This window comes from Bubalus bubalis, chromosome 6 (assembly GCF_019923935.1).
Source record: "Bubalus bubalis isolate 160015118507 breed Murrah chromosome 6, NDDB_SH_1, whole genome shotgun sequence".
NCBI lineage: Eukaryota > Metazoa > Chordata > Mammalia > Artiodactyla > Bovidae > Bubalus > Bubalus bubalis.
In genome coordinates, this window is record NC_059162.1 from 19,336,862 (window position 1) to 19,348,489 (window position 11,628).

Consider the following 11,628-nt stretch of genomic DNA (forward strand, 5'->3'; position numbering starts at 1 on the left):
ACTCCTGAAGCCTGTGTATGGCAACTACTGAGTCCAGGCACCCAAAAGCCTGTGCTCTGCCACAGGAGAAGCCACTGCAAGGAGAAGCCATGCACACAACTGAAGAGTAGCCCCTGCTTGCCGCAACTAGAGAAAGCCCACGGGCAGCAATGAAGACCCGGCACAGCCAATAAATGAATGAATGAATGAATTTAAAACAGAAATACAAATGGCTAAAAAACATATAAAAGATGCCCAACATTACCAGTAATAAATGCAAAAATTAAAATAATAATGAGTTACCATTTGGGGGGAATTTCATTAAATTTTGACTTGAAAAGTGTCAGGTAAGACATGTAGAAGTACGCTCACAGCAGCACTGCTCGCAGTGGAAAAACACTGGGAACAACCCGAATGGTGCGCTGACAAGGAAACGGGTGAATAAACTCTGTCACAGTAATACAATGAACCAGTATATTCAGCTGTGAAAATAAAGGAACTACAGCTACATGCATCGACATGAAAGAATCTCAAAATTAATATTATGCAAAAAAGTAAGCAGTAGAATACAGATGATGCCATGTACACTGAGTATGTAGTAAAAGTATAATAAAAAGCAAAAAAATAAAAACACAAAATTCCAAAGTTCTGTGGAGGAAGCAGAAGGGTTATGATCCATAAGGGACCCCAGGGAGCTTCAAAGTATTGGTAATGTTCTGTTTCTTAAGGTGGCTGTTTAGAACACAGGTGACCATTTTATTTGCTATGTTTTAAAACTTCCCGTATAGGGACTTTTCTGGTGGACTAGTGATGAAGACTCTGTGCTTCCACTGCAGGGGCACAGGCATGGGTTTGATCCCTGGGCATCAGGGAATTAAAATCCCGCATGCCACATGGTGTGACAGGAAACAAACAAAAAAAAAACTTCCCATATACAAAGGTATCCTTCCTTGCTTTTCAGTAAAGTGAGTGAGTTACTCCATGTAAATCCTGCAGAAATATCATTTTTAGATCAAGTGAATGGCAAATTTTAAAGATACTGATAATACCTAGGATTGGTGAAGATGCAGGAAAAAAGACTAATTTCACATGTATATCATCAGAGACTATATAAGTATTTTTAGAAGTCAATTTGGCCAATATTAAGAGTGCATACTTTTTAAAACCCTTTGACTAATTCCACTTTTAGGAATATGCCCTATGAAAATCCATGCACATTTACCCAAAGATATGTGTGTGAAAATGTTAACTGCAATCCTCTTTACAATACTTAAAGGCCTGGAAACAGCATAAGTAGCCTCGAGGGAGTGAATTAAGTACGGTAATATCCATGCAATGAGATACTACACTGCTGATAAGTAAACCTCTGCAAGTTGACAGGAAAAGACCTCCAAGATATATTAAGTGAGGGATTTCCCTGGTGGTCCAGTAGCTAAGAATCCACCTTGCAATGCAGAGGACGCAGGTTAGATCCCTGGTCGGGGAACTAAGATCCCATGCCGTGAAGCAACTAAGTCTGGACACTGCAACTACTGAAGCCCATGTGCTCTGGAGCCCAAGTGCCACAACTAGAAAGGCTGCATGCCACAAACAGAGACTGCACGCGCTGCAACTGGATAGGCTGTGCACCAAAGATCCCACATGATGCAACGAAGATCCCGCGCTACGACTAAGACCAGATGCAGCCACATAAATATTAAAAAGGTATATTAAGTGAAAAAAGCAAGGCACAATTTAATTCATAAAATATGACCTCTTATTTATTTAAGTGCATATATATGTTCAGAGTATTAGTAATTGTCAGCTCCTAAATAAAAGCGAATACTACATGCTGAGCCCTACGGGTCCTGTTCTAAGTGCTTTATATGTATTAACTCACTTAATCCTCACAAGACAACTATATGTTAGGTATAAATCCCCATTTTACAGATGAGAAAACTGAGTCACATAAGTATCTTGCCCAAGGTCACATAATTAGTAAGGAGAAGAGTCAGGATTCAAACCCAGGCCCTGTGATTCCAGAGTCTGTACTCCTAACCACCATGCCACACTGGCATTTCTTGAAAGTAACCACAACAGAAAAGCACTGAACTCATACACACTAAGCTAGAAAAAGTCTACTCAGCAGTAAAGAATCTGCCTGCAACACAGGAGATTCGGGTTTGATCTCTGGGTTGGGAAGATCCCCTGGAGGAGGAAATGGCAACCGTCTCCAATATTCTTGCTTGAAAACTCCCATGGACAGAGGAACCTGGCAGGCCACAGTCCGTGGGGTCGCAAAGAGTTGGACACGACTGAACACACAGAAGAAGTCAGAGGAGTAAAGGGACTTTCAGGTCATATATCACTACTTCTACAGTGTTTGAAACGTCTGCAACAAAAATGCCTTTGTGTGACATTCCTATATAAAATATATAAAAGAGACGGAAAGAAAAAGTACTAAACTTCGAGACAGAGGTGGGGTTTGAGTACAAATGGCACCTACTAATTCTTGAGCAAATCATTTTATCTCTCTGGGCAATTTCCCATCTGCAAAATGGGGGGTAATAATACTTACCTTGCCTGTACTTTAGGCAAGTAGGCAGTAGATACTTAGGAACAGTGTGAAAGCACTTTGCAAACCATAAATCACTTCCCAAAAGTCAGGCAGCATTGACTTTCCCAAGGAGCTCTAGGAAAACTTCAAGGGAGGGGAGCATGTGAAACCAACTGTCTAAAAGGAGCCTGTGAGGGCTTCCCTGGTGGCTCAATGGTAAAGAATCCGCCTGCCAATGCAGGAGACTCGGGTTCTATCCCTGGTCCAGGAAGATCCCACACACCATGCAGCGACTAAGCCCGTGCACCTTCAATAAATAAAAAAATAAAAGGAGCCTATGAATAAATCTAGGGTTCTTTCTGGCACTTCATCCTCCAGAACCAGAGGATCCAGTCTGTAAGGCCACAGACTTCACCCCATAACCCCAAACCATAGCTAAGGAGGAAAACCCAGGCCCCTCTCTATTTGGTGCCACTGGTTTCTGGGGCTGGAGGGACCCAGGGCTGTGAGCGGGCTTCAGGGAGCTTTAGGAATACCCCAAAATATCTAGCAGGGGGGTCCCCTCTGGGGACTCTCTGAACGGCAAGATAGGAAGGGGAGCCATCGTCTCTAGGGAAAAAGGAACAGAGCTAATCACAAGGTAAGCAGCCTCTAACCTCATAAACATTCCTGGGGAGAAGCCCAGCCACCTCTAAATTATAGGCAGCCTCTCCACTCTGTTCAAACAAATCTCCAGCTGTGACTCACTCCTCAGAGCGGGGATGGGGTAAACACATAGCTAAGGGCTTAGAGATCAAGACGCTAAGGAACAGTGATAGGGAGATAAACTGGGAGGCCCCAGAGGTTCCCACACCTCAGGCTCACGTGAATAGTGGAAAGATCCATGGGAAAATATGTCTCCCCAGCTCCCACTCCCCAGGCTGCTATGAGGGCCATGAGGACTGAATGGCAGGTGAGAGCCAAGGGCCTCTTAGTAAGATTGCCCCTCAGCTGAAAACCAGCATCCTTAATTTATCCGTACCCTATAATCCACTCCTCCACCATTTTGCCCCTTGATCCTGTTCCCTGTTTCCACTTGGAATGTCCGTGGTCTCTCAAGCAGCCACCTCAATTTTTCCCTTCTGAGAAATGGAAATAGCCAGCCTCTTGAAACAACGGTTCCCAAGAGGTCAGGTCGAGGAAAGCCCCAGAAAAGTCCAAGAGGCTAGGTGCAGTGATTGGGGGACCACTCTCTCTTGGCTGAGACTCCTAACCCACTGGGCTCACAGGGCTCACAGGGCACTCTTGGTCCTGCCTCTTGCAGGGCTCTCTCGGTCAGAGCTGGCCCTTCGTTGCATTCCTGCTCCTCCCCACAGAGTAACCAACAAAACAGGTGTTTGCTTTTTGTCTGGTTCCCTGCCCAAAGGCATGGGCTGGACAAGCTCTACGCAGAGAGCTAACCAAGGTGATTAGGAGGTGAAATGAGAAAAAGGGATTTAGGGTGGTACCCTAAATTGGGGCAGCTGTTCTCATTCTCTGGACCGCTGGCACAGCAAAACACAGGGGCCAGCAGTGAGAGGGAGGTGGGCTCCAGAACTCTCAACTCTGAGGAAGACACCCTTTTGCTCGGCCAATCTTCATTTAGGAAACCCACCTCGTGCCCAGCCAGCCTGGAATCCCCAGCTCCCCGGCACCCCCTCCCCTTCTCCAGTCTCTGATTACCTTGCTTTGTGATTTTTGCTTTCTTTGCCCCCAAGCCCTAGAAAACCATTTCCTTTTCCTTCCTCTCTGTTTTCTTTTCCTCTTCCTGCCCCTGTTGGCCAGGCTTCAATCTGGGCCAAGAGTCTCCCTGGCACATACCTGTTCTCTCCACTAAACCTCCCCACCCCTAGGAGACAAAGGTATTTCACAAGACTGAATCGTGACCCAAAGAGGCACACACCATAATTATCTGCAGGCAAGGAAGCCTGTCCCACCTGCTCTGAGTACACATGTATGGAACCGAAACCATCTGGGTGCACACTCCACCCCACCACTCCCACCTGCGAGAAGTATGGGCAAACGCTGGCGCCCAATGCCTGGTGGCTCCGTAAGCCTCCCCTCTCAGATCCTCCCACAGAGCCCAGCATTCCCCAAATTCCAGGCAGGCTTGGAGACATCATCAGCCGTAGTGCTCCTAAAGGTGAGAACTTAGCAACGAATGGGGGAGATAGAATGGTGTGGGGAGGAATTTATGGGCTGAGCTTCTGGCAGAGCTCATGAGTGAAAGGAACAGGCAGTCACCGAACTTGAGTGGTTCCTCTGCCCCGGAGTTTCTTTCCCCACCCAGGTGTCACAGAGCCAGGGCTGCCACCGGCTTAGAATTCATTCATTCCTTTGGAGTAAGCGTCCATGGCTCCAGAAGAATCCTCTTTTAAAATGCAAATATTCTGACCCAGCAATTCCAAACCTAGGTACTTCTTGCCAAGAGATATTAAAACATAAGTCCACGTAAAAACTTGTCAACAAATGTTCATAAGAGCATTATTCATAAAAGAAGAAAAGAAGAAACAATCAACTAATAAGCAGCTACTGTGTCATACAGGGAACTCCACTCAATACTGTTATGGCCTATATAGGAAAAGATTCTAAAAAAGAGTGGATATACGTATAAGCGATTTGCTTTGCCATACGCCTGAAACAAACACAACACTGTAAATCAACTATACTCCAATTTCAAAACATTTTTTTAAAGAAACAACCCAAAAGCCCACTGACATTTATCCATGATGAACATGTCAAAATATTTTCATACAATGTAATATTTATTATTCAGTCATAAAAAGGAATGAAATGCTGATTCACGTTGCAACATGGGTCAAAAACATGCTAACTAGAGGAAGCCAGTCACAAAGGATCACATATTATATGATTACATTTAGATAAAGTATCTAGAATAGGCAAATCATAGAGAAAGAAAGTAGACTGCTAGGGTTGGGGTCAGGGACTACCGGAGGAAAATGGGGAGTGCTTGCTAATGGGTCAGGATTTTTTTATGGGGTGATGAAATATTTCTGAAATCAGCTGTGTTGATGACTATACAACTCTGTCATTATACTAAAAGCCACTGAATTGTATATGGAATGGGTGATATGTATGGCATGTGAATTATATCTCAATAAAGCTATTATAAAAAGAAAATGAAAATGAGGCCTATAGTGAGCCTTTAGTAAATCATAACTTTAGTAAAAAAAAAAAAATGTCTAACTTAGGAAAGACTTGGCATTAAACTAATGCAGCTTCTGAGGTCCTAAAGGAATGACACCTATTTCAGGGTAAAGACAAAGGTTCAGACTGCAGCTGATGTAAAATTTCAAATCCACCTAGATGTTGAGAAAACCTCTCTAGCTAGACTGACCAATATAAAAAATGTAGAGAGGACTGGGTGCTGGCGGAGGGGAGTGTTAGTTGTTCAATCCTGGCCAACTGTCTGCAACCCCACAGACTGTAGCCTCTGTCCATGGACTTCTCTAGGCAAGAATTGTGGAGTGGGTAGCCATTCCCTTCTCCAGGGGATCTTCCCAACCCAGGGACTGAACTTGGGTCTCTCACATTGTGGGCAGATTCTTTACCATCTGAGCCACCAGGGAAGTCCGGGGGTGGAGGTGGGGAGAAAATATTCTAAGGAAGGGTAACACTGATAGGATGCTTAAAGGGACCTTATCAGAGCCCAGAGCATCAGGGGACACCAGCTGCCTTGGCCATGATTTAGGAAAAAGGAGAAGGAGGAAAAGAGCCCAGAACAGGATGCAAAAACATGAACTCTGACTATCACTCTAAGACAGTCCCAGCTGAGTTGAGACTAGACAAGGTTATTCAGGTCTTCACTCTGGGTCTATCTAGATGTCCCTTTTGACCCTCAAGACCCTCCACTGGCAGAGGAAAGGGGAAAGGAACAGGTAAGAGCAGACATCAACATAATGAGAAGGAGCAAAACTTGACCAGACCAGAGTGTTCTTTCTCCATCCCTTGACCAGGTGGAGTTAAAACAGTCTTGCTGTAAGTAACAAAGAGAAAATAATGACTTAACATCTGAGCACTTACCATGCGCCAGGCATTGTACTTAATATTTCATATGCATTCTTCACAACCTTATGAAAACGATGTAATTATTATCCCCATTTTACAAATGAGGAAACTGAGACTAAAGAGATAAAGTAGTTTATCAAAGTGATCTTGGGCAAAGCAAACACTGAAGCTCTGACTAGTCCAGTGGGTCAGACTCCCAGAACCAGGCTCTTAACTGCAATGTTATGAATAGAACCACAATTTAGTCAAAAACTGTGATATAATTTCGTTGGGAAGAAGGGAGAAGGAAAAGGAAGCATGTAAAGGGTGCCAGTATAAACCTTCCTATAATTCCTACAACAGGAAGTCAACAATGTGTAAAACTGATAAATCATAAGCAAACTATTTAGAAACATGGCTATAAACACTAGACAGAACTAAGAGTTAAGAGTGGTAACTTCCACTTTGGGTGGTTTTGGGTGGCTGTTGTTTTAGCCACTAAGTGTAAGTCGTGTCTGACTCTTTACGACCCCATGGACTGTAGCCTGCCAGGCTCCTCTGTCCATGGGATTTCCCAGGCAAGAATACTGCAGTGGGTTGCCATTTCCTTCTCCAGGGGATCTTCTCTACCCAGGGATACAATCTGCATCTCCTGCCTCAGCAGGCAGATTTTTTACTGCTCAGCCAGCCTTAGGTAGGGAATTGCTCACTATTCTTTTTTAAAGGCCTTTGATATTACTAGATCTTTTTAAAATCATACACATACATTCCTTTGATTAAAAATGATTTAAAAAGGAAAAGAAAGACAATCAGAGATCATTTAAATTAAGTCTATTGCTGCTCTTGTTACCAATTTCCATCCTCCTCCACTGATAACAGCACTTGGGTTTTGTTTCAGAGAATCTCCCTCCTTTACTGGGTAATCTGGTGGGCCTGTTAATCAAGGAACCCCAAGCCCTGGCCAAGTGGGGAAGGGGCCAATGACACTTTCTCCCTGGAATCTTGAACAGAATGGCAAAAAGACCTAACACAGCTGGAAACAGTGCACTCAGAACTAGAAACCCTCCATTCTCTCCTTCCATTTACCCAGCCCCCAGGACTCCCTTGGTTTGGACTTTTTAAGCTTAAATTCTGTGAGCTGCCCATTTCCTTCTAATAAATTCCTCTTTTGCTTAAGTTAGTTGAAGCCACTCTCTGTTGTTTATAATAAGAGAACTTATTGGAAATGTCTTTTAAAAAATGAATATGAAGTTAATCTGTGCTTTTATTTGCCAGTACAGTTTAGTACAGTGGCTTGCAAAGTTTTTCGGCCTTAAAAAACACATTTTACATCACAATCAAATAAATACACATACACATATGTAATATGTAAACAAAGATATAACTGAAACAAAAGTTTCACCAAAAATGTCTACCCTAACACTCTGAGCCTGTTAACTCTTATTTCTTATTTTAAGAAATAAGAAGTTTGTTGCTTTTTAGAGCAGTTTTAGGTTTGTAACAAAATTGACAGGAAGATATAGAAATTTCCCATATACCCCCTCCCCACGCACATGCATAGCCATTATCAAGCATCATTCACCAGAATGGTACTTTTTAACCAAAGATGAACATATATTGATACATCATAACCACCCAGGATCCACAGATCATCTTAAGATTCACTCTAAGTCAAGTGAGTATGTTACACCTTCCATGGGTTTGGACAAATGTATAATGACATATATCCATCATTATACTATCAAAGTATTTTCACTGCCCTAAAAAACTTCTGTACTCTGTGTATTCATCTGCACTCTCCTCCCAAATTCCTGGCATCCATTGATCTTTTTATTGTCTCTATGGTTTTACCATTTCCAGAAGAGCATACAGTTGGAATTTCTTTCTTTTTTCCTGAAAAGAGAGGTTCAAAGCTTTTATGACTATAAGACCATTCATGGCTCACCCATGCATGGGCTAGACAGGCTGTAGGTAGCAAGCTCGTCCACTAAATACTGCAACTTTTCTTCCAATACTGAGCCCTGTCCCACTGTCCCTGCCCAGTGGAAGTGCAGGCGGACATGTGTAGGGTATTTATTCACAGGAAGGCCACAAGTTTTGTGCCTCTTGTTACAATGAACCCAGATCCCTGTTAGGGTATGTTACAAATAGAGGGGCCATTTCTTTAGGCCTCCTGCTCTGAGCACATCTATTTCTTTTTTAAGGCTGGTTCTGACCCATTAAGTTGATTTTTAGTGACTATGTGATTACGATCAGCAGTTGGAAAGCACTGGCTCCTTGTACCTGCCGCAACCGCCTCCAACAATAAAAACAACCCAGAGAATGCAGCAGCCGTATTTCCAGTGACCATGTGTGGTGCACTGAGGCACATGGCCTGGTTGTTGGAGAAACACCAACACAGTCCCAGGGTCCTGACACTCAGCAGGACACACCAGTCAATTAAATTGTCTGCACTGCTGACACCAAAACAAACAACTTCTTCATTCATTTATTCACTTACTCCTTTGCACGCACTGAGCACTCATTCAACAATGTGAATATATGAGAGGTTCCTGGGGACTGTCCAGAGCCATAAATTCTGTCTTCAAGATGGCTCAGAGGAAAGGAATCCAGGACAAAGCCTGTCTCCTGACTGATTGATTGTTTACCATCTCCTCTTCCGTAAGAGCTCAGGAATGTCTCCAACACCAGATATGGGCAATAATGATTTCATTCCCACCTTTGAAGTCAAATAACTTTCAAGTTCAGCCTGGTAAGAAGGAATAAAAGAGAATTTCTGTCTCTGTCTTGTTCCAGAGGCCTCTGATTAGCTTCAAACTAATCTACGGCTGGAGACTGTCTGAATTTCTTGCTATTTTCCAATCCACTCTTTCTGCCCCACCAGACAAGCAGCAAAACATCAAGGGATAGAGTGTCAATTCATTCTCAACACTGCCAATGCCTTAGATTTAAGACTTCTCTGAATCTTTTTTCTACAACAAGCAAAAACTCGAGTCATCCCTCTCCTTTATTTCCCTCATATCCTGTTCCTTGCCTCAGCCATTCCAAAACAGTGAGCAAGCATGTGGAAAAGGACTTGGGTCTAACACAATAGAGGATGGATTTTTTTTCTCATCTCTTCTGTGTCCCAGAGCTGGGGGAGTGGCAAATAACAGAAGACAGGAATGGGGGTATTGGGGTTGGGCAGTAGCAATACTTGAACTGTAATGTGATAGACACTCACAGCCTGGACAGAAATGGAGAGGGGACTGTGAGCCGAATTAAGTGATCATCTACAGCTTCAACTTGAAATGACCAACTATTCTACAAATATACTTTGAAAAGCCATAATCCAGGTGCAGATGGATTAGCTCTATCTCAAGAGCATGCTGAGACAGGAAGACAGAATGGAATCAGAGTGCAGTGGGGGAAAGGGAGGGATACAAACTCCCTATCACCTTAGCTCCCGTTTCATTCTCCTCCAGAATAGCTTGAAAACTGATGAAATAGTACACATTCATTCTGGGTTAGGTTTCCCAGCAGAGCCACAAGCTACCCTCCTCTGAGGGTATGAAGAAAAATCATACGGTCTGCTGTGGTGGGGAGGAGACCAAGGGAGTGAGGGGAGCTGGGCAGATCGCTTAGCACTGGAGCAGATGGGAAGGGGTCCTCGCTCCCCCACTCTCACTCCGTCTAGAAACTCGTGCAGGTCACTTCCCTCCCCTTCTCAGCCCAGGTTCTGGCATCCCTTCCATCCGCTAGCTCCGTGCTTGAAGACGGAAGCAAAACCAACCAAAAGTCCCAGGAAGCTATCGGCTGACCGATGGGAGGAGGGGAGCAGGAAAACCTGCATGGGGGAAAGAGCAGAAATCATAGCAGAGAGGTGACCCCAAGCAGACAGCCTCCTAGCAAAAGGTAAGAGTCCTTGGCCAATCTCCGCGTACTTGGAGTTCTACCACCCCACGCTCCAGTCCAAGCCCTAGAATTTCACTTTGTATCCTTTGTCTTGCTACTGCTCGCCCAAAGCACTACGAGGTTCTTTGAAGAGCCCCTGAAGTCACCAGAACCCACAGAAAGGCCTAATCCCCCTCGATAGGAACCAAAGTCCAAAAGAGCACGGGGATCCCGTCCCTGGAGCTCATTCTCCTACGACACAACCTAACAGCCCATAGGACCCTGAGCAGCGCGCACCGGCGACCAGCGCCGAGTCCTGGGCAGGAGCCGCAGTGTCCTCCCAAAGGGCAGGGAAGCCCCGTGTCCTGGAGCCTCAGAAGAGTCTTTATCCTGCTGACCCCACTGCCCGCCGCAAAGTGGTAGAAGAAAGAGAAGCGCCGCGAGGAGCTGACCACACCGAGCGCGGCATCAGGTGATGTCAGCAAACTCCTCGCGGGGCACTGGAAATGAAGAATTCGAAAACGAGAATACCAAGCTAGGTAGGCGGCGCGAACGCTTTTACTTACCGCGGCCTGCCCCTCCGGGTGAACATCCACCAATGTACACCAGTTACGCGTCCCGTTCATCTTCTCCTGCGGGGGTCGCAGCACAAAGCCCAACCCTCTGCCCTGCAGTCCGGCTCCTACTAAGCGGGAGCGCGCCGAACCGCCCCACCTTGTATAGTTGCGTCAGGGGCGGGAGCAAGACAGGACACGCCCCTAAGACGCCATTGGCCAACGAGTGGGCGAAAGGGTTCAATAGGCGTGGTCTAGATGTATCAGGACACGCCCATCTGAGCTCGCTCTGATTTACTTAGAGGTGGGGATTAGGGCTTGGGAGCAACTTATTTGCTTAACTTAAGTTTTGCATAGCATTTTATGCCTATATGAAGAAATGGCAACCCACTGCAGTATTCTTGCCTGAAAAATCCCATGGACAGAGGAGCCTGACAGGTTACAGTCCAGAGTGTCGCAAAGAGTAGGACACGACTGAGCGACTAAGTACATATGCGTGTATGGGCTGTACCTCAAACATTAGTCTTGGCTTCACCTTTCAATTCCAAGACCAGTGTTTGTAAGATAGAATCACCCTGCCAGCCCCTAGCAGATGAGGAGTTGGAAAAATCTTCCATTCTCCTGTTCCTACATATAGGCCAGCCTGTAGGGTTTGTGGAG

General features: G+C 44.9%; 1 protein-coding gene and 1 non-coding gene across 4 annotated transcripts in view; both read right to left on the reverse strand.

Moving 5' to 3' along the window:
* Nucleotides 1-11,129, reverse strand: part of TUFT1 (tuftelin 1) — a 49,353-nt gene extending 38,224 nt beyond the window's left edge. For 2 of the 3 annotated variants that reach the window (XM_006055124.4, XM_006055122.4), the window contains exon 1: nt 10,981-11,125. In XM_006055124.4, the coding sequence (XP_006055186.3) occupies nt 10,981-11,040 (60 nt within the window). In that variant the 5' untranslated portion in view covers nt 11,041-11,125. Of the gene's footprint in view, nt 1-10,980 lie in introns of all 3 variants that reach the window. The other variant, XM_006055123.3, reaches the window with a different exon arrangement.
* Nucleotides 8,602-8,732, reverse strand: LOC112585878. Its single transcript, XR_003110452.1, has one exon. It is a non-coding gene; the product is annotated as a small nucleolar RNA SNORA11 (small nucleolar RNA).
* Nucleotides 11,130-11,628: the final 499 nt, after the last annotated feature.